General features: G+C 36.2%; 1 protein-coding gene across 1 annotated transcript in view; it reads left to right on the top strand.

The window, feature by feature from the left end:
- The window catches only part of DOCK1 (dedicator of cytokinesis 1), a gene marked incomplete in the record, with an annotated part of 4,741,214 nt that overhangs the window by 2,163,078 nt on the left and 2,553,679 nt on the right, over positions 1-24,457 (top strand). Inside the window, 1 exon segment of the mRNA XM_044056178.1 lies at positions 23,503-23,651. Within this exon segment, the coding sequence (XP_043912113.1) occupies positions 23,503-23,651 (149 nt within the window).

Below are 24,457 nucleotides of genomic sequence, written 5' to 3'. Positions count from 1 at the left end.
TGAGTTTGAACAGTGTGTTTAGTTGAGGGGTTAGTTCATCTTTGAGCTCGTGTAGGACGCAGCCTGGGATGCCGTCCGATCCCATTGATGCTGTGTTTTTTGCTTTGGAGAGGGCTATTTTATCCTGAATGCCTGTGGTTTCAGGGGCACTATATTATTCTGGTATGGTTATGGGCCCTTTTGGGAGTGAGAGTGGAGTGAAGTTTACACTGAACCTGTCTGCCGGGATGTTGGCAATATCGGTTGGCTCAGTGTATTTTGTGCCATTCTGCACTAACTCTCAGCAGATCTGAGCATTGCCACTTAGATTCTTGACATAGCTAAAGAATGCATTGTGACAATTTTATGAGGGATCGTAGTTTCTTGCTGATACTGATCAGGGATATCTTCCCTTCTTGAGATTTTACTCATTTCTGTACTAGTTTCCTCCTTCTATTGTATAGCTTGTTTATGGCAGGGGTCCACCAGACTGGTTTCCTTTTCTTGGAGGAGGGAGTCTTGGTTTTGCTTGGGATAGCATGATCCATGCATTCTTGTAGATGCCTGTAGACTGCATTAGTAAAAGATTTTGCAGCTTGGACAGCGTTATCCTTTAGCATGGGGGCTTTGAAACTTTCCACCTTCATCTTAAGTAACGTGAAGTTTCCTTTTGAAAAGTTTTTCACAGTGGTTTCCCTGTCCGGGGGTGGGGGCGGAATGTGGATATCCAAAGTGATTTGTTTATGGTCAGATCTAACCAGAGAGGGGTTGGTGATGACCAGGTCCAGTGTGTTGTCACCTCTTGTGGGAGTGTTGACCAGTTGTTCCAGGGCGTTTGAGTTTATAAATTCTAGGAAATGTTGGGCAAGGAAGTTAATACTTTAGTAGTTCTCCCAGTTAATGTTTGGGTAGTTGAAATCCCCCAGTATTAGGGTGTTTGGTAGGACCTGTATGTTACCCAGTGTTTCCAGAAATGCGGAATGGGGGTCCTGGGACATGGTGGGTGATCTGTAGCAAGCTACAATTTGAATTGCAGTTTTGCCCGTTGTTAGTTGCATGTGCATAATCTCTGAAGCATCGTGCTGTGCCACTAACCTGGAGGTGTGGGTATCCTTGATGAATATGGATACTCCCCCGCCTTTTGTATTTCAGTCCTGATGCTCAAGTACCTCCCCTCTTCTACATCTGTGACATGCCTCTACTCTTTGTATCTTAGTTTAATGATGTAATTATTTAGCTCTACCTTTCCAGCACAGCTCTAAATTGCTCCTGTTATTTCTAGACTGAGTAAGACTGCTCCCCAAGCAGTGCTGGTTTCTCTGCCAGGGTTTATTCCATTTTCCTTTGCGGTAAGTGCCAGTGATAATGTATGTGTCCTCATTGTATAATAGTACTTTGTTGGTCATTTTATTATACAGATGTCATTAAATAGCCTCGTCTTCTGTTCTCATTTTAGGTTAGGAAAGTCAATGCCTTTGTTCCATCACATTGTAGTGTAATGCAAACTACTTTGGACAGGCTTACTCTTTCTTACTGAAGTACTATATGTTTTAAGTGAGATGTCAAGTCAGAAAAATGTGGTGTCTTTCATTTGTCCTTTCCAAATGTATTTCACAGAATTCCTTCATATGGACACCAGACATTTAATCCATTGTTAAATGTTATCATTTTCTACCACTGTCTTTATATGATACTAAAATATACATATACATATATATATATATATATGTATATAGAGTGTTTTTTTTTTTTTTTTTTTTTTTTTAACTGGGGGTGGTTAGTCTTATGGGTCATATTAAAATTGGTGTCATAATAGGTTTGTTCTAATATGGCAATAACTAAACTGGAAATCCAGTAAATAAGCAATGAAACAGTCCAGAACCAATAAATCCAAAATCCATAGAGAAGGCAAGACGACACCACTGCAAAAATAGAATATATCAATTTATTATCCGCTTTCGTAAAAAACTTCATCAGAATAATTAAAAAAAAACAGTTCACATGTTTAAATACAAATAAACAAACCAGGTGACTAATTAAACAATTAAACAATGGTAGAGATAGTTGTACTGCAGGGGTCATTTATATTGCCTCATGTTCCTCGTACTGCATTTTAATTAGGAATAACCACTAGACAGTTAAAGACTCGTATTAGGGAACATTTATATTCTATTAAAACTAAAGATGACAATAACGCTCTTTTTAAACATTCTATTGTTTACCACTCCTTTCACAAATTTTTATTTTCTGTACTTGAGGTTTGTCATAAGGACATGAGGGACGGGGATTATAAGAACTATTTATTACAAAGAGAAACATATTGGCAAATTAAACTAAAATCTGACATTTTCCCTGGTCTCAACGAAGCAGTTAATGTTAAATGCTTCTTGAAACAACGTAAACTTAATGTTAATAAAGACGGCAGTTCAGTTCGTCTTCATTTTACTTCAAATTAGAATTTGTATTGTAAGATGTTTTTTTAAGGTTATCTCTACCATTGTTTAATTGTTTAATTAGTCACCTGGTTTGTTTATTTGTATTTAAACACGTGAACTGTTTTTTTTAGTTATTCTGATGAAGTTTTTTACGAAAGCGGATAATAAATTGATATACGCTATTTTTGCAGTGGTGTCGTCTTGCCTTCTCTGTGGATTTTGGATTTATTGAAACTGGAAATCCATCTGAAATGTTAAATTTTTTTCTAATGTTCCTATTTTTCTGCTCTGTAGATGTGGTGCATTCATATTTTTCACTTTGGGTTTGTTGAGTGTAGGTCTTGCAAATTGAATTTTGTGATATTCTTTGAAGAGAGAATTGCAATATTTGATGTTTGTCTAGCAGTGCATGCTGCATATTTCAAACTCACTGTGTCTTTTAACACTATCCCGTGTAAGTGAATAGTTGACAAATCAAAAGATAAAAAGCATGTAAATATCCGTTCTTGTTTAACGCTGTGAAAAATAAAATATTTGTTAAGCAATAGTATATAGATCCAGTCAGGGTGAGAAAGATATGTCCTCTCTCTCCATGCAGAGGTACCAGTGACATCCTGCAGAGCTCTCCATTGAGGACATTTTTTGACTGTTCTATCATGTAAAAGTGGGCTGTGAATAACAAGAAATGCTGATGACTACAAATATGGTAAAAATAAAAGGTGCTGAAGGGTGTCAAAGATGGTATAAAGATACACACATGGTACAGTAGTAAAGATCTTGCCTTTCAGGGTCTACATCATATGAGTGAGTTGCACAAATTGCGAATTCTCATAATACCAAACGTACCAGACCTCGAACTTCCTATTGTGGGGGGAGTAGCCCCCCACACCTCCCGCTAAATATATATTCTAACCCCGAGATTGCACTACAGTGGAAAAGAGCAAATATCTCCTTCTTCACTGTACCTCAATCTCAGAAAAAGCACTTTGAGGTCTGGTACGTTCGATATTATGAGCGTCTGCAATTTGTGTGATTCGCTCATATGATATAGACCCACCTTTCATGTAAGAAATTGTAGTATAATGAGACCTGATCAAAATGACATACGTTATAATTACAAAATAAATGTTCCAATTGTAAAAAGAGCATCATCATTATAGTTGTAGGGACAGTAGCAGGTATTAATTCAAACCCTCCGTTCATGTAGGGACAGTAGCAGACAATTTAAACTTTGACTGTGGTATGTCTACCAGTATTAGCCACAGAGAAATAACCAGCTAAGGCTATTCTTCCCAACCTGCCCTTAAAGTTGAGAAGCAAAAGTAAAAGGTCCATTTCCTGATCTAGTGCTTTCACCTAAGGAGCAAGCTAAGTCTGTACCCATTCTTCCTGGTCTGCATCCCTCAACCTTAAGATGATGGAAAAAAAAGCCCTGCTATAGGACTAAAACAACTTTGTAATTCTAACAACTGTAGCAAACCACTTGAATGTAGCAAGCTGCTTGCTCCAACTTATACCACACACACACACGCACAGTGACCCTGCTTCCTGACTTCAAAAGCAGTACCAGCATGCATTTCTGCACAGGGAGTCAAAAATGCTGGTACAGAAATGAATTCTGGAACTGCACTACCAATCAAGCAGCATCTCCCAGTCATGCCCCCTAATACCTTTTGCTGATCACATGGATAGCTAGGGTGAGCAAAGTATAACATTCTTCATACTAATCACTTTTGAAATGAACTAAACTATATAGAATATATCCTGTCAAGAATGTAACAGTTCAATTTCCAAAGCTTCTGGACACCTTCTCCATGCCCAGGCGGTTTGACCAAGATGACTAAAATGCATGTTTGGATGAGAAGCTCTTCAGAGTTTTACTGCAGCCGAAGAGAGCACTCCTGTGTTGGCTTTGAGGATCTAAGATTGGCTTGTGCTGTTCTGTTGCTGGGCGGAAAAGTTATTTTTGGGGAAAAGCCTTTCACATGTTTTTTATTGGGCAAGGAAGATGCTTCTGCATGGCAAGAATGTTCTCATTCCTGGGGAAGCTCATGCTGGCATTAATAATCATATTTTGATTGGGTAGTAGGTACAATGTTTAAGGTGTTCACCTCACATACACAAGACTGGAGCCAAAATCAAGTTGAAAGCTTTCTTCCCGTTTATTACAGAACTTCCTCAGAGCTAACAATCAGTTACAGCCTTTACCTTTTGTAGAGCCAATTAATTGTGACATAATTTCCCTAATTAGTACGTAGTCATTGTAAAAAAATAAAAAAAGAAACTAAAAATGTATATATACACATTAACAAACATCTACCAAGTAAAATGAACACAACAGTAAAAATACCAGTATTCAGACCTATCAAAACCAAGGACAGGTCATAAGGCTTAGTAGGATGATTAGTGAAAAAAAACAATTTCACCAGTGAAGTGGATTTTCTTAGACAGTTATTCATGGATAGAAGATATGACTGTAGGGATTTAGATAAAGTTATTTGTTATATTACAAAAAAAACAGAGGGACTAGGTTTTCCCCAATCCTAAAGTTTGGATTTCAGACTAATGCTACACCCAAATGTAATGGAGTAGGAGAAATGTTAGGTATGCTTTTCCTGTACCTATGAGCACAGATGGGCCTAGGATTAGGGAGATAATGAAAATTGGAAGATTATTCTGGGAAACGAAGAACTAAGTCAAGTTGTGGGGGCCCAGCCAATGTTTATAAATAAAAAACTGAAAATCTGAAGGAATTGTTGGAAAGTGGACCTAAAAGTGGAAAGAAAAATGACAATTTTTCTTGATTCGGTACATTTGCATGTATTAATTGCACTCAGTGTAGGTTTATGGTGGGGGTACATAGTTACCATTTTAAACATCTAAATTACACCTTAACAGCAAAGGGAAGATATAGCTCTCAAAGTGAGGGGCTGGTGTACCTTGCAGTGTACTCCAGCTGTGAGAATTTCTATATAGGTAAAACTATTAGAAAATGGAATCAGAGTCAGAAAGCATGGGGCGGCCACGGTGGTGCAGCGGTTAGCGTTGCTGCCTCACAGCAAGAGGCTCTCCGGTTCGATTCTTGGCTGGGGTACCTTCTGTGCGGAGTCTGCATGTCCTCCCTGTGGTTGCGTGGGTTTCCTCCTACATTCCAAAGACATGCAGTAGGTAGATTGGACACTCTAAATTGGCCCTAGGTGTGTGTGTGTGTGTGTGTGTGTGTGTGTGTGTGTGTGTGTGTGTGTGTGTGTGTGTGTGTGCGTGCACCTCCTCTGGAAGGTTGGGTGCCGGGCTGGCAACTCAACACCGTAAAACTCCACTGCCAATCATGAGTGGACAGGTGATCCACTGTGGCGAGCCCTAACCGGGAAAAGCTGAAAGAAGAAGAGTCAGAGAGCATGTGTTGGCTATTAAAAAGAAGGATTTAAGTAATGTGTTAGCTAAGCACTCAGTGAAGTGCACAAACTTTAAGAAGTTAACTTTTTTTGTAGTAAAAAAAGTTAGTAAGGACAACTTTGTAGGTTCTTTTAATTACTTTTTAGAAAATAGAGTTGAAATGGCAGATTTTTTAAGGGCAGATATAAATCCAGGCATAAATGACAAGATTTCTGTAAAAATTAATTTGAATTATGTGAATAATTAAATATAAACACACACACATATATATATATATATATATATATATATATATATATATACATATGCATATAATATATTTTTTATAAATATATGTATTATTGTATACATTTGATAGGTCTGAATACATGTATTTTTGCTATTGTCATTTTACTTGGTAGATGTTTGTTAGTGTGTATGTATATATATATATATATATATATATATATATATATATATATATACACACACACACACACACACACATTTTTAGTTTTTTTTTTATGACTATGTACTAATTAGGGAAATGGAGTCATAATTAATTGGTTCTATAAAAGGTAAAAGTTGTAATTGATTGTTCTGAGGAAGTTCTGTAATAAATGGGACGAAAGGCGCTCAGCTTTATTTTGGGTCCAGTGTGGTTTATTTGTTTTTTGTCTCTTCATGTGTTTTTCATATACACAAGATACAGGGTTTGATTCTCACCTTTGCAAGAAAAATTGGCTAGGCTTCAAATGGCTCACAAAGGTAGCTAGCCTAGTATTTGCCTGTTAACCAGCTTTCCTGCTAAAAAGAAACAGAAGACTTAAACATGCGTCACCTCCTGCACCAGTTTCACTGGACAGGAATAATTTTTTTTCAGTCCGTCTCAGTGTTTTATAAAGGCTGTCAAGACTTTCTGCCTAGTGGTTTGTGGTAAAAGAAAAAGGGATTCTTCTTTTCCTGAAGCTATTCAAGAAATTGAATTTGGGGAGGAGGAGGATGATGGGAGAAATTCAGGTTTTTCTCTTCAGATTTCTGATTCTGACTCTGAGGAGAGCATGTTATTTGAATCTCTTTGCCAAGGTTTTTCTTTCTACAAGACTGTTTCCAGAATGTGCCATTGTTTTCTGTGGGAGAACACTGAGGTTTCTCAGTCACTTAAAGTGCTATGAGCTATTACAACTAGAATTCCCAAAACTACCTCCCATCCCTCCAGTGCTGTCAGCATTGGAAGATGCTTTTGTCAAAGCCTGTGGTTTTCATGACAGCCAATCTGCTGCACCTAAGAAAGCAGATATAATGTACAAAGTTCCTTGGTCTTTCAAGTTTTTATATATTCATCCCATACCTGACCCAGCAGCTATTGCTTTAGTTAATCCAGCTGCTACCAAGCATTTTGTTAACTCTAATTGTTCTCGTTCTGATAAGGATGGTATAACAGTATGTTTGGGGGGAAAAGATGTATGCTTCTGCAACTTTAGTTTTTAGGAATTTTGAGTTGTCAAGCTGATATGTCTGTTTATTCTGATTAATAGGGAAAATGTGAGGAATGTTTTATCTACAATTCCCAGCTGTGAGTAAAGATGTGCTCTGTGTGGTTTAGTTTCTCAAGTTTTTCAGGTGAATACTCCTTGTTTAAAGTGTGTATATAACTCTGCAGGTAATACATCCAGGACTGTAACTGTGGTACTGTGATGTTTACCTCATTGCATTATCAGAACCTCCCAAAAGATGTTAAAAAATTAGATTTTAAATTATGCTTTGGATAAAGATTTCGTTTTTGGACCCTCTTTTGCAGAGGTTATCAAAATGTGATGAAGGAGGTAAGCTGATACAGGAAATCTTTTTTTCAACCCTCTTCCAAATTTTCCACTGGATTTTCTGCTCCCTCGTTCAGTTTGCCCAAGAAAAGGGGGGAAAGGGTCTCAGAAAAATACTGGTAAGCAGATGTTAAAAGAAAAAGTAAACCGGAACCACTCAGTACAAAGGACAATCAAAAAGTTAGAATAATTGTATGAAGAGCATTGTCCCACCATCACACACTTGTTCAGCGCCTTATTCTGTCTTAAAAGTCTGAATCTCCATTTCTCACTATTTGGCAACATATTGTTTCAGACAAACTGGTTCTGGGGGCTCTTTCCTAGTTGAGAAGACTTTTGTTCAAGAATATTTTTATGTGCCAGAAAATAAAATGCCTGGAGTTCATTTCTGGACAGATATTCCTAAAGCAATATGTAATACTGCCCAAGTTCAAAATTTCATTTCACAACCTGCCACCCTTTCTTTCAAGTTTGAGTTTTTTGTATCCCTAGATAAAATAAAATGCTCCTTAGATTTAAAAAAATGCTTATCACAATTTGTATACATCCATAATTCAGATGCATCTTAAGGTTTTATGTATCTGAATCACATTATCAATTTTCTCCCTTATCCTTTGATCTATCCACTGCTCCAACTGTGGTCACAAACTGTCTAGCTGCTGTCATAGTCCATTGTAGGCTACAAGGGTGTACATGTTGTTTCCATATTTAGACTTTTATCTTTGTAGAGTTTTTTTTTCATAGTGTCAGGAATCTCTCTGTTGGGTGAGAGATTTGCTAAGCAGTCTGTGTTTTCAAATGATCATTCAAATGTCTTTGACTCCATAATACAGGATTGTGATTCTGAGGTGTCTGTTAGACATCTTAGTACAAAAGAGCGTTTTTTTTTTCCACAGGAAAAAATAGACTTCTATTAACATCTATTTCAGGGGTTTCCACTCAGACTTAAAAAAAAAAAAAAAAGACTTTGGTTAGTGTGAGGGAATATCTCAGAATTCTGGGTTTCATGGCATCTGTGAGTCTCATACTTCTGGCAAGACTCCACATGAGAGAATGATATTTGAAGTCTCATTAGTCCTAGCACTGATACTTGATATCTTTTAAGATTTCAGTTCTGGGATTTGTGAGAAGTTGCTTACTGGAGACAACAAATAAGCCTGAAGCCAGGTCTCCCCTCTTGCTCCGAAGTGGTTGTTCACCACAGACTCTTTGGACTTTGCTTGGTGAGCAGTGTTAAGGGGGATAAAAGTGCAAGGTATCTGGGACAGCAGACACAAACACATAAATCTAAAATAAATGTTTGCCCTTACCAAGGTACAAAATTCCCTGAATCACCTTTCATCCCCAGGACCTCTTCAACTTGTTACAGACAATACCACATTGATGTGGTAAATAAACTAGCAAGGGGGAACCAAATCTTACTTCTTATGCAGACTAGTCGTGTTAGCATGGGATATAGCTTTGTAGCACAATCTCATTCTGTAGGCATTCTGTAGTCTGTCAGAGCAAAACTGTGTGAGAGAGAAACTGAGCAGGACAAAGGCAGACCCTCAGGAATGGAAACTAGACTGGGCATCTTACAAGATATGAGCCATCTGTAAGAAGTTGCTCAACTAAACCTTTTTGCCTCCTGTCTGAACAATTGCATGTCAAAATTATGCCCCAGGACTCCATGGAAGAAGGCCTGGAAGATAGATGCCCTTTTGTTTACCTTGGACAGGAGTGTTACTGTATGCTTTTCCACCCTTTCACTGATATCCATTGTATTTCTGAAGATTGAGATGGAATCTTAAGATCATTGTAGTGACTCCTTTCTGGCAAAGGCAACAGTAGATGTTCACCATATTGTTCACTGCTGCAGTAGCCTTAGTTATACAGGTTATATCTTTGCCAAGGATGTAACAGCTGACCAGCATCCAAAGCTTCAGACCAACTTCCACATGCTCAAACCAATAGGCAGCTTAGGCTGAGCAACCTGAAAAGACAGTTCTGAGTGCCAAGCCCTTCAGAGCTTTCCTGCTGCTGAAGACAGCACTCATGTGGCCTTTTGTGGAGTGAAGGCGGTGTTCCATTGCTGGCCAAATAAGTTCATTTTGGGAAAAAAAAATCTGCATTTAGAAATGTATTGTATATGTTCTTTTTTGGTTAGGAAAGTTTATTCTTCTAGGAGTTTGTGTTTTCATGGACTGTCTTGAGAATAAACCAAGAAAACAGGAATCACGGAAAGGAGAATGCAGGTTGCAATAAGTTCCACACACAAATTTATTAAACACTCCCCACAAAAACACAAAACAAATTCCACCATTAACGCTATTACACATTAAGCGTTTTCATCTGTATTAGGACCAGACTTCATCAGATGACCAGTGTATTAAGCCAACTCATATATATACAAATTTAAAACCATCAATTAACCTATCCTAATTAAAACCCATTAATCAATCACTTTTCAAAAATAAGTAGTTCTTTCCACTTAGAATATACAATACAAACCCTCCAAGTCGCATAAAAATAAGAATCAAGTTAAAATATATTCACAATAAATAATTTAGGAAGGATTTTTTTGATTAATAAATAAATAAAAGTTAAAATAAATCCCATTTCATTAAAAAAGTAGGCTATAATAGTAATTTATTAATGAATTTGTTTAAATGTTGGTATGCTGCCCTCTACTGGGGAGTTAAATGCTAACTAGCAGCAATGAATTCAAAGTTTAGCTGCTCTTAATTTCAATAAAGGCATAATGGTAATAAAGTCATTCAAACTGGGGGGATTGTTTGCTTCTAGTGTTACTTGCCACCAAAGTTCCCTATATTCTATTTTTTCTTCCCATGGTCCCCCCTGATATCATTATGAATTTGTTCTAATACCATGAATAGGAATTTGGCTCTCCCACATACCTTGGTATGTTTAAATAAAGCATTTGAGTCTTTTCCTCTCCTAATATCATTAAGATGTTCATAGATCCTTCTTTTTTAATTTTCTTTCTGTTTTCCCTATATAGAAGGAATTGCAGGTGGAACAGATTGCCAAATACACATTCCCTTTGGATTCACAAATATAATAGCCATTAGTAGAAATCCATCTGTCCCTGCTTTCTAAATAAAATTTATCCATATTTAAAATATGGGTACATTGTCTACAGTGGCCACATTTATATGTGCCTACTTTGTTTTTCCTATTAAGGTGTCCTTGGTTTTTATTTTCCAAGATGTTTCTGATACTTTGAGAGTTTTTATATATAATGTTAGATGGAATTTCTTCTAGTTTACCTATGTCAGTTATAGAAGTAAATCTATCCCATTCCTTTGTAAATTTTTTTTGTTTTATTATTAAGGGCATTATATTCTAAGGTTAGAGCCAGCTGAAAATTTTCTTTATTTCCATTCTCTATTCTTGCTTCATCTATTGGCTTTATTTGTTTCACAATGGGGAGGAATCTGTCATTTCTACCTCTCTGTACTTCCTCTCTGTTTCTTATCATGTTTATGGGGTACCCCCTTTCTAAAAACATATTTTCCAATAAATCACATTCTTTTGTAAATCCCATGTCTGAACTAGTCATGCAACACCCTCTCACAAACTGCCCCTTGACAATGTTTTTCTTCAAGTGCATGAGGTGTGCACTATCAAAATGTAAATAAGCATTAGAGTAGGTGGGCTTTCTATATATTTTAGTCTCTAAATTCTCTCCCCCCCTTATATATTTCTGCATCAAAATATTGTAGGTTTGTATCTATTTTATAGGTAAATCTTAAAAAATCAGTTGTTTGGTTTAAATAAACTAAGAATTCTTCAAATTTTTCTTTTCCTCCAATCCAAAATATAACAATATCATCCAGGAATGTACGATAAAGAATCCAGTTAACATTAAAAGAGGAATTTAAAACATATTCATCCTCCCATTTAGCCAAAACGAAGTTAGCATAGGTAGGTAGGGGCACAGGCTGCTCCCATTGCCACCCCTTGAATTTGTTGAAAAAACTCTCCATTAAAGTATAAAAAAATATTTTTTAATACCATCTCCATTAGCCAAACATTTACTAGTTTCTCATTAGGTGTTAAGATATTACTTTCATATACGATTTCTTCAAACAATCTTGTTCCTTTACTATAAGGTATAGAGGAGAATAAATCTACTATATCTATTGTTATAAATAAAAGGTCTTTATGATATAGCCCACCAGAAATTTCTTTGAGAAGATCCCATGAATCCTTTAATATAAACTTATTTTCCACCCATATTTTCTTAATTTTAGAATCCACATATTTTGCTAATGGGTGGGTTTTGTATCCATCTGCTGATACTATCGGTCTTAGCGGGGGGTCTTCCTCATTTTTGTGTGTCTTTGGTATCCCAAAGATGGTGGGTACCTTTGGTTTGTCCACTTGAAGAAAGGAAAATGTACTATAATCAATAAGACCTTCATTTAACATGTCCCTTAGACTCGTCTATCTTATTGTATGCTATGTTAATTTCATTTTTGGAAACATAGCTGTATTTTGTGTCATCCCATAATATAGCATACATTTTACTATCATATTCAATTTTATCCATTATAACAATACCTCCTCCTTTATCTGGTTTCATTATTCTTATATTAGGGTCGTTTTTCATTTCATATAACAACTGTCTTTCCTTTTTGTTCAGGTTAGCATGATATCTAGTATTTGCTTCTTCTTTCCTAATTTCTTTTTCCATTATTGTCTCCAAATTACTTAATTGGGGGTGTAAAGGTGGATTATAGGTAGTTTTATGTTTAAGTTCTTTATTACAATCCGTTGTTTCATTAGGGAGCATGATTCTTAAATTTACTTTTCTTAAAAAAGTTTTTATATCCATTAAGGTTTTGGCTATGTCACCCTTAATATAAGGGATGAATTTTAAACCCTTAGATAGAAGCCTAAAATGTTCCTTTTCTAAATCTAAATTACTAAAATTATAAATAGTAAAATTATCAAAAATACATCTATTTCCAATAATAGTTATTTCCTGTTGTATGTTGTCGGTAAGGTGGGTATTGGTTAAAATCTCCCCCTCCCCCTTCTCCCCCCCCCCATTGAAAATTTGATGGTGCAGGGCCTTGCTTATTCATAAGCCTTTCAGACCTCCTTATAGGTGGAAATGCCTGTTCATAATCAACATCCCCTTCTATAAGCCCTGGTCCATCATTATGCCAATTTTCTGTCTCTTTATTTTCTTGATTCAGCTGCATATCACGTACATAACGTTTGTGTGGGGGGTTGGGGTAACTACAATTACTACTATATTCATTTATATCCCTATCTAATTTCTTATTTTTTCTTTGTATTAAGTTCTCACTAGTCTTATCTATATCCTTCCTAATATTAAAATATCTTTCTTTTTCATCTTCTACAGTGTACAAGACATAATTTTTAATACACTGGTCTAGAGCATCAATTTCCTTTTGCACATCTTCTTGTTTCCTTTCATTTTCTCGAATAATAAGCCTTAATACATCTAGGCCACATTTGTTAAAAACCTCAATCAACTTCTTATAAAACACTGTACCCATAGTAACATTATTTGGAAATTTGTAAACTCGCAAACCCCTGGGAACAATTTCCCTAGATATACATTCTTTTAGGTAAGCATTTTCTATATCTAGGGTCCTAAATTTAGCCATAAGTTTGGATAGATGGTCTAAGTTAGTACAATAGGAGTTGTTGTTTCCTTTAGAGTTGCAATTATTTTTACCAATATTAAAATTATACTTGTATCAGGGCCATTCTTTGGTCTACTTATGTAAAGGAACAGTACCTTGAGCCTCAGCCAAAATCTCTGGTGTTGTGTGTCCCTTTTCCGAGTTAACACGTTTATTTCTTTCAAACGTGGCTACAGAGTTTCTAAGTAGAGTCGGTGTGTTGGCGGGATTAAAAGTTCTGTTTTGGGGTTCCTTGTGGACGCCGGCGTCTCCTCTACCACCAATAAGCTCCACAGGTCGACCCAAAATATCCAGTTGTATGTTAGATAACCCTTTGGTTCCCGAGGAGCGTTTCTTATGCAAGTTACCATACATTTCCACAAGCGACTGACTGATGGGCATAAGCAAATTAATAAGTTCCGTGAGTTGGCTAATCAACTTACGAGACTGGCCTAGTTCTTCCTGTCCCAACGGACTAGGAACTGCCTGCTTCTCCATGCTCTGTGCCACTCTCCAAAACCAAGTAAACGAAAAAAGTGGATTCCTCAAAACCAATAAACCAAGAAAACAGGAATCACGGAAAGGAGAATGCAGGTTGCAATAAGTTCCACACAAAAATTTATTAAACACTCTTCACAAAAAAACGAAACAAATTCCACCATTAACGCGATCACATTAAGCATTTTCGTCTGTATTAGGACCAGACTTCATCAGATGACCAGTGTATTAAGCCAACTCGTATATATACAAATTTAAAACCATCAATTAATCTATCCTAATTAAAACCCATTAATCAATCAATTACTTTTCAAAAATAAATAGTTCTTTCCACTTAGAATATACAGTACAAACCCTCCAAGTCACATAAAAATAAGAATAAGAATCAAGTTAAAATATATTCACAATAAATAATTTAGGAAGGATTTTTTTTGATTAATAAATAAATAAAAGTTAAAATAAATCCTATTTCGTTAAAAAAGTAGGCTATAACAGTAATTTATTAATGAATTTGTTTAAATGTTGGTATCACGGAACTTATTAATTTGCTTACGCCCATCAGTCACTCGCTTGTGGAAATGTATGGTAACTTGCATAAGAACCACTCCTCGGGAACCGAAGGGTTATCTAACATACAACTGGATATTTTGGATCGACCTGTGGAGCTTATTGGTGGTAGAGGAGACGCTGGCTTCCATAAGGAACCCCAAAACGGAACTTTTAATCCCGCCAACACACCGACTCTACTTAGAAACTCTGTACCCACGTTTGAAAGAGATAAACGTGGTAACAAGGAAATGGGACACACATCACCGGAGATTTTGGCTGAGGCTCAAGGTACTGTTCCTTTACATAAGGAGACCAAAGAATGGCTCCGATACAAGTATAGTTTTAATATTGGTAAAAATAACTGCAACTCTAAAGCAAACAACAACTCCTATCGTACTAACTTAGACCATCTATCCAAACTTATGGCTAAATATAGGACCCTAGATATAGAAAATGCTTACCTAAAAGAATGTATATCTAGGGAAATTGTTCCCAGGGGTTTGCAAGTTTACAAATTTCCAAATAATGTTACTATGGGTAGAGTGTTTTATAAGGAGTTGATTGAGGTTTTTAACAAATGTGGCCTAAATGTATTAAGGCTTATTATTCGAGAAAACGAAAGGATACAAGATGTGCAAAAGGAAATTGATGCTCTAGACCAGTGTATCAAAAATGACCTCTTGTACACTGTAGAAGATGAAAAAGAAAGATATTTTAATATTAGGAAGGATATAGATAAGACTAGTGAGAACTAAATACAAAGAAAAATTAAGAAATTAGATAGGGATATAAATGAATATAGTAGTAATTGTAGTTACTCCAACCCCCCACACAAACGTTATGTACGTGATATGCAACTGAATCAAGAAAATAGACAGAAAATTGGCATAATGATGGACCAGGGCTTATAGAAGGGGATGTTGATTATGAACAGGCATTTCCACCTTTAAGGAGGTCTGAAAGGCTTATGAATAAGCAAGGCCCTGCACCATGAAATTTTCAATGGAGGGGGCGAGAAGGGGGAGATTTTAACCAATACCCACCTTACTGACAACATACAACAGGAAATGACTATTATTGGAAATAGATGTATTTTTGATAATTTTATTATTTATAATTTTAGTAATTTAGATTTAGAAAAGGAACATTTTAGGCTTCTATCTAAGGGTTTAAAATTCATCCCTTATATTAAGGGTGACATAGCCAAAACCTTAATAGATATAAAAACTTTTTTAAGAAAAGTAAATTTAAGAATCATGCTCCCTAATGAAACAATGGATCGTAATAAAGAACTTAAACATAAAACTACCTATAATCCACCTTTACACCCCCAATTAAGTAATTTGGAGAAAATAATGGAAAAAGAAATTAGGAAAGAAGAAGCAAATACTAGATATCATGCTAACCTGAACAAAAAGGAAAGACAGTTGTTATATGAAATGAAAAACGACCCTAATATAAGAATAATGAAACCAGATAAAGGAGGAGGTATTGTTATAATGGATAAAATTGAATATGATAGTAAAATGTATGCAATATTATGGGATGACACAAAATACAGCTATGTTTCTAAAAATGAAATTAACATAGCATACAATAAGATGGACTTGAGTCTAAGGGACATGTTAAATGAAGGTCTTATTGACTATAGTACAATTTTCATTTCTTCAAGTGGACAAACCAAAGGTACCTACCATCTTTGGGATACCAAAGACACACAAAAATGAGGAAGACCCCCGCTAAGACCGATAGTATCTGCAGAAGGATACAAAACCCACCCATTAGCAAAATATGTGGATTCTAAAAATTAAGAAAATATGGGTGGAAAATAAGTTTATATTAAAGGATTCATGGGATCTTCTCAAAGAAATTTCTGGTGGGCTGTATCATAAAGACCTTTTATTTATAGCAATAGATATAGTAGATTTATTCTCCTCTATGCCTTATAGTAAAGGAATGAGTTTGTTTGAAGAAATGGTACATGAAAGTAATATCTTAACACCTAATGAGAAACTAGTAAATGTTTGGATAATGGAGATGGTATTAAAAAATAATTTTTTATACTTTAATGGAGAGTTTTTTCAACAAATTCAGGGGATGGCAATGGGAGCAGCCTGTGCCCCTACCTACGCTAACTTCGTTTTGACTAAATGGGAGGATGAATATGTTTTAAATTCCTCTTTTAATGTTAACTGGATTCTTTATCGTAGATTCCTGGATGATATTGTTATATTTTGGATTGGAAGGAATGAAAAATTTGAAGAATTCTTAGTTTATTTAAACCAAACAACTGATTTTTTAAGATTTACCTATAAAATATCAGATACAAACCTACAATATCTTGATGCAAAAATATATAAGGTGGGGGAGAATTTAGAGACTAAAATATATAGAAAGCCCACCTATTGTAATGCTTATTTACATTTTGATAGTGCACACCCCATGCACTGTAAGAAAATATTGTCAAGGGGCAGTTTATGAGAGGGTGTCGCATGACTAGTTCAGATATGGAATTTACAGAAGAATGTGATTTATTGGAAAATATGTTTTTAGAAAGGGGGTACCCCATAAATGTGATAAGAAACATTAGAGAGGAAGTAGAGAGAGGTAGAAATGACAGATTCCTCCCCATTGTGAAACAAATAAAGCCAATAGATGAAGCAAGAATAGAGAATGGAAATAACAAAGAAAATGTTCAGCTGGCTCTAACCTTAGAATATAATGCCTTAATAAGAAAACAAATTTTTTTTTACAAAGGAATGGGATAGATTTACTTCTATAACTGACATAAGTAAACTAGAAGAAATTCCATCTAACATTATATATAAAAACTCTCAAAGTATCAGAAACATCTTGGAAAATAAAAACCAAGGACACCTTAATAGGAAAAACAAAGTAGGCACATAAATGTGGCCACTGTAGACAATGTACCCATATTTTAAATATGTATAAATTTTATTTAGAAAGCAGGGACAGATGGATTTCTAGTAATAACTATTATAATTGTGAATCCAAAGGGATTATGTATTTGGCAGTCTGTTCCACCTGCAATTCCTTCTATATAGGGAAAACAGAAAGAAAATTAAAAAGAAGGATTTATGAACATCTTAATGATATTAGAACAGGAAAAGACTCAAGTGCTTTATTTAAACACACCAAGGTATGTGGGAGAGCCAAATTCCTATTCATGATATTAGAACAAATTCAGAATTATATCGGGGGGGACCATGGGAAGAAAAAATAGAATATAGGGAACTTTGGTGGCAAGTAACATTAGAAGCAAACAATCCCCCCAGTTTGAATGACACTATCACCATTATGCCTTTATTGAAATTAAGAGCAGCTAAACTTTGAATTCATTGCTGCTAGTTAGCATTTAACTCCCAAGTAGAGGTCAGCATACCAACATTTAAACAAATTCATTAATAAATTACTATTATAGCCTACTTTTTTAATGAAATGCGATTTATTTTAACTTTTATTTATTAATCAAAAAAATCCTTCCTAAATTAATTATTGTGAATATATTTTAAATTGATTCGTATTCTTATTTGTATGTGACTTGGAGGGTTTGTATTGTATATTCTAAGTGGAAAGTACTATTTATTTTTGAAAAGTAATTGATTGATTAATGGGTTTTAATTAGGATAGGTTAATTGATGGTTTTAAATTTGTATATATACGAGTTGGCTTAATACACTGGTCATCTGATGAAGTCTGGTCCTAATACAGACGAAAATGCTGAATGAGTAATAGCGTTAATGGTGGAATTTGTTTCGTTTTTTTGTGAAGAGTGTTTAATAAATTTTTCTGTGGAACTTATTTCAACCTGCATTCTCATTTCTGTGATTCCTGTTTTCTTGGTTTATTGGTTTTGAGGAATCCACTTTTTTCGTGTCTTGAGAATAAACTACACTTTTAAATAGGGGGACACTTTTTCCTTTCAGTTTAAAAGTTGTTAAAACAGTTTAAAAACATATTTTTTCTCTGTACTGGAAATTTTGTGCTTATTTTATTTTTTTGAGATTGGCAAAGTATATTGAAGTGCTTTTTACTCTGATATTGTTGGGAAAAACTTACATTTTTGCAATTTTAAATTTTTTTGTGCTGCTTTTTCCACAGTAGAGCAGCACCATTTCTGGCTTGACCATGAAACAAGGTAGCAGTCCCACAGATCAGTCCTCCTTTCAGCCACAGAAAGAAAAAGTTAAGCAGATGGCCTTTACCACCACAACAGGCTAATCATTTGTCTCGGCCACAGTCCAGCCAGAAGTGATTGACTCTACTGTGCCCAAAACTCAGACCACTCATCTTTTCTCATGGATTCCTCTCATGTAACACTTATGGCCACTATGGACCAGGGATTAGCCACATGTTGTGGTCCCCTCAGTGGGCAAGGGAGAACCACTCTTGTCAGTCCTGGAAGACGAAGCAGGGTAGTCTTCCCGTTTTAGTCAGAATGTTGTGCCCATCCCTGTGCTGCTTCTGTTGCCATTAACAAACCTGTTGGTCCCATTTATCCTTTCAAAAAGAAACAGAAAACTAAATATGTATCATCTGCTGCTGCTCAAATTTCCATGGACAGGAGTAGTTTACTAAGTCATGCTCAGGGTCTAATTCAGGCTGTTGATCCTTCTTATGAGGTGGCTTCTTGTAAAAGAGAAAGGGATACCTCTTTTCCTGAAGACATTCAAGATTCTGACTCTGGACCATTTTCTCCTCAGATGTTTTCATTCAGATTCACAGGAGAACCTCAGTATCTTATTTTCTCTGTGAAGGCTTCTCGTTCTGTGAGACTATTTCCATAATGTGCAAGTGTTTTCAGTGGGGGAATACAGAGGTTTTTCGGTCCCTCAGAAAGTACTATGAGCTGTTACAAGAAACCTTCCCCATACCTCCTGTACTATCAGCAATGGATATGCGTGTCACTGCCTGCAATTTTCCGAATAGCCTGCTATCCCCAAAAAGTCAGATAGATTGTATACAGCTCCTCGATCTTTTAAGTTTTTATACACTCATCATACTTCTCAACTGTGTAGAGATGTTCGCAGAATGTCCAGATTTTCACCTTATATTATTGATCTGTTACTCATAAATTTTGTGTTTTGCTGGCAAATCACTGAAGATTGAAGTTACTAAATAATAATGATAAATAATGAAAGTCATTTGAGATTCAGACTTTCATATCTTTCAGAAAATACATAATACAAAACCTGTTATTCTGTCAACTTTCTAAGTTTGTAAGAGGAATATTTAAAAAGTGTCCCTATTTTTGAGCACCTGTCCCCCTATTATTTTTGGGTCTACTTTAGATTGACGAAAAGTCAAAATGTCGAATGCTCACATGACGTAAATGCAGGAAGTCGATGCTTATTTTTTTGGATCACAGTACCGTGAGGATCGGAATATTTCCCCTTTCCTCCCAGTACGGCGATCTTAGAATTGGAATATATTTAGTGGGGAGTGTGGGAGGGCAATAGCGATTTTGAATTTCTGCATCTACGCTCATGTGAGCTCAACATTTTGATTTTTCTTGTATATAATATAGACCCTTATTTTTGGTTTTGTCCAGACTTCTTACTCTGAGAGGTTGAGATGTACATTTCACTCATCCCAAACCTGACCCGGCATCTGTAGCTTTAGTTAACTTTAACACTGCTGAACAGTTTAATTCCAATCTTGCCCTTCCTGACAAGGATGGTAAAATAATTGATAAATATGGGGACAAAGTGTATGCTTCTGCTACTTTGATTTTCAGAATTTTGAATTGCCAGGCTCATATGTTAAGGTTTATTTTGACTAATTGTAATAGTATGAGTAATGCTTTTTTCTGCAGTTGCTTCTTGTGAGGAAAAATCTACTTTAACTTGTTTAGTTTCTTCCATTTCACAGGGCACAACATTTTCTTTAAAGTATATGTATGACTCTGGGATAGTTCTTCCAGGACTATGACCACAGGTACTTTTTTGAGGAGTTTATATTCTCAGAACCTCCCAGAAGATGTGAAAAATGACATTTTTGACATTTTGAATTCTCCTTTGAATAGATTGTTTTTTTTTTTTTTTTTTTTTCGTTTTTTTTTTATTGGGTCGCTGCTGCAGACGTTATCAAAAATGTGATGAGAGGGGTAAGCCAATGCAGGGAATCTCTCAGATTTTTTCACCCCCTCCTTTTCTAAGTTTTCTAAGGGATTTTCTACCCTCTTGCCCTATTTTTGGCAAGAAGCAAAACGGTCTCAGCAAAATTGTGGTAAACTATTTAAGAAGCAATGCAAGGGGATTCCAAAAGGAAAGCAGGAACATTCCTAAACAAACAGTCTTGAAAGTCAGAATGAGTATTTAACGCACCATTCTCCCCATGCCAAACCTGCCCTGACCTTTTTTCCCTTCCAAAAATTCTGAATCTCCATTTCTCTCTTTTGCAACAGATAGTTTGAGAAATGGGTTCCAAAGATCATTTATCAAGGTTACAGATGGCAGTGAAAGGAAATTCCTCCTTTTCAGGGAGTAATTCATCATCCACCAGACCAGATTCTTCTATTTTCACCTGTCCTTCAGCATATGTAGTCACAAGGACTAATAGAAGCAGTTCCTCATTCTCAGTTTGGGAAAAATTTTTATTCAAAGATGTTTTTTGCTGCCAAGGAAAGAAAATGCCCAGAGACCATTTCTGGACCTTTCTTTTTAAAAATAATTTGTGATAGTGTCTTAGTTCAAAGTGCTGTCACTTTGCAACCTGTTACCTCCTCTTCCTCATTTAATTTATTTGGTAACACTAGATTAAAAAGATGTGTATGTTCACATCCCTATTTATCCAGACATTTCTGAAGGTTTTGTGCATCTGGGTCATATCAGTTCTTTGCCTTACCATTTGGAATATCCACTTACCAAGAATGTTCACAGTGTGTAGCTTCACTTACATCTCATTGCAGGCTGCAGGGTATTGATATTTTTTATTATTTAGATGACTGACTTGTCTTTGCAGAGTCATTTTTCAAGTGTCAGAGTCTCTGTCTTGGGTGAGCAATCTGTTACACAGGATGGGATTCCAAGAGAACATTCAAAGTACTTTTTTGACTCCATCACACATGATTATGTTCTTGGGACATCTGCTAGACACCTCATTTCAAAGAGGTTTTCTTCCACAGGAAAAGAAAGATCTAGGTCTGTATTTAGGGTTTTCCGTTCCATACTTTGGTCTCTGCAAAGGAATACCTTAGGATTTTGAGTCTCATATGCCTGGCAAGACTCCACATTTTAGAAGGTGCAGTGGTATCCAAAGTCTGTTTGTTTCCAGCACCAGCACACTTTATATGTTCAAATCCCAGTTTTGGGATCTGTCAGAAGAGAAATCACTTGGTACAGACAGCAAATGTCCCTAAATCTAGCTCTCTCCTTCACCAGAGTAGTCAGTCACCACATGTGCTTTAAATTTTGCTTGGGGAGCAGTATCAAGAAGGATAAAAGAGCTAAGTGTTTTGTGCACCAAGAACTTCACACAAGCACATTAGTATAAAAAGATATGCTTACTTTAAGCAAAGTACTGAACTCTGAATCATCTTTGGTGCCCTGGATGTATTCAAGTTGTTACAGACAATACCACATGCATGTGATATATAAACAAGCAAGGGGGAAACGGGTCTTACTCCCTTTGCAGACTAGCCATGTTAGGTTGGGATATAGTTTTACTGCGCAGTCTCACTCTGCAGGCATCCCGCATTCCTTCAGAGCAGAACTGTGTGGCAATCAAGCTGAGCAGGGCAAAGGCACACCCTCACAAATGGAAACTAGATCAAGAGGTCTTCCAAGATTTGATCCATCTGTGGTGAGTTTCTAAGTAGACCTCTTTGCCTACTGTCTGAAAAATTAGCTGGCAAAATTCTGTTCTAGGACTCCATGCAATGAGACTTGAAAGACAGTTGCTTTTCCCCTTCCTTAGACAGGAATGTTCCTGTATGTTCTACTTCACTTGCAGATCCCAGTCTGTAGACCCTGAAGCTCACATTATGGATGATAACATTTTAGTTTCTTCCAAATTCCAGTTGTTTCAGTATGTGCTGCAAAATATTTAAGAGTCTAGAAAACCTAACATCAGAAAGTACTGTATATCCAAGTGGAATAAAAATGTAGTCTTAGTTGAAAAGTTACTTCTCAGGAACAATGATCCATGCACTTCTGTCCAGCCTGCCACTGTCAGCCCCCCACCTGGTAAGCAGAATTGCTATAACTCCAGCGTTTTTCATACATCATCACAAACGACACCAAGGTAATGCTACATTTCTCGTATGACCTCTCTGACATTGTCAGTGACAATCAACATTCTTTTTCAGTTCCCAGTGACTGTTTTGCAAAACTTATCCAATGTAATGTTTTGGTTTCCACAAGCTCCAGCAGATCCAAACTTTCTTTTTACAGCACTTCAGTCAACCTAAAGTTCATCATATGAGCCTTTTCCTCCAATGTAGGTAGTTGGTTTACACTTTCCACTTGACCACCAAGTTCTTCTATTGTGTTTATTGTTTCACATTTGTCACCTGCTGCATTGTTACCCTTTCAACCTGTTATTAATGAGGGTGCTACTTATCACAGAGCACCAGGTAAGCTTGCCAAAAGTCCAGAAATGTGCCAGAAACAAGATGCATGTCTTCCAAGCCTGTTATGTTTTTTAGCATTTAATTAGATCAGTTTCTTAGTAGATCATCTGCTGTTAGGGTTTTACATGACTCTGCTTTATCTTTTTATAATAAGTGCAGCATATCAGCTAGTAAAAATGTTTGATAGTTCTTTTATGAACAGTGATGATTACTGGCACAGGCAAACTCTGCTAAGAATATGCATGTAAAATGAAGATTTTTTCATCATGTACATTACACTATAGCCTCATTGGGAAGTTTCAGCTGGCAGTGGCAGCCTCAACTGAAATATCATCTTTTGTTAATCAACATACATTTATTCAAGTGAGTAATTAATTCTGTTCTTCTTTGTAGACATTGATTGCATTACTGTGGCAGACATTGTTTCTCTGTCTTAGCTTGCCTAATATTTCATACTCCCTGGCAGGGCAGACTTTAAAATAGCCATTCTGTATATTTTTTTGTCTTATCAGAATTTCATGCTTCATAACAAGGTATGATCTGAAATAAAATAACCTCTGCGTTTTACTTTGTATCTTTTTCAGATTGCAGAGAAATATTGTTGCCCATGATGACCGAGCAGTTGAAATTCTACATGGAGAGCCAGGAAGAATTGAGGTTATGTTGCTCACTGCTGAGGTTATGTTGCTCACTGCTGAGTGACATTCTGGAAGTGCTGTATAGAAATGATGTGGTTAGTAGTATATATATTTTTTTACTTATCAAGAGTATTTTCCATATTAATTTCTTGCTGTCTGCATTGTTCTAATGAAAATCACAGTGCTTTACATATGCTTTATTGTAAAATAACATTTTATACTCTCTTCATTGGCATTCTTCAGGTGCAGGAGATAGTTTGCAAGCATGGACTTTTGCTTTCCATTAAGCCTTTTCTGTTAACTTTTTTCTAAATGTTATTTTGAATAGGTTATTGCTCACTTTATTGTAATGTGTAGTATTAACTTAAAACACTTAGTTTTGATACTTACCAGTAATAGCTGTGTTAAAATGAAAGCAGCACCCTAAATACATTTCCTTATCTCAATCCCTGAACCTGGTGCATTAATAATGCCACCTCATATTGACTGCCACCCCCCCCCCCCCCCACACACACACATATGCTTTAAAAGCAGACACCTTTGATTTTTAGCCAGGCTTATGAGATGACGTCTGTTTCACCAAAGATGGATACCTGTCTAGAGGCATCCTGTATAGGTGCTGTCATCTCTTTGTTGCACCTTTGGCTTGGGACAGCCATTTTCATTAGGCTTGCTCTTGCTGTGCTTCTACTCAACTATTCTTCAGAGAGCATTTCCTCCTATGGCTGTAACCATCACCACACACAGAAGGGGGAAAGGATCTCTCCTTGGAATTATCTTTTCATATTTTGAAACCTCCTCCTTTTATATATTATAGGTTCATAGATTATTACAAGGCTAACTACTGTTGTGGGCCATTTTAAGCCTAGCCAATTACCCCATGTGAAAAGCAAACCCTGCA

This window comes from Protopterus annectens, chromosome 14.part0 (genome assembly GCF_019279795.1).
Source record: "Protopterus annectens isolate FY-2018-M chromosome 14.part0, PAN1.0, whole genome shotgun sequence".
Classification (NCBI taxonomy): domain Eukaryota; kingdom Metazoa; phylum Chordata; order Ceratodontiformes; family Protopteridae; genus Protopterus; species Protopterus annectens.
The sequence above is the reverse complement of the archived record's forward strand: the minus strand, read 5'-3'. Positions and strand labels throughout refer to the sequence as shown.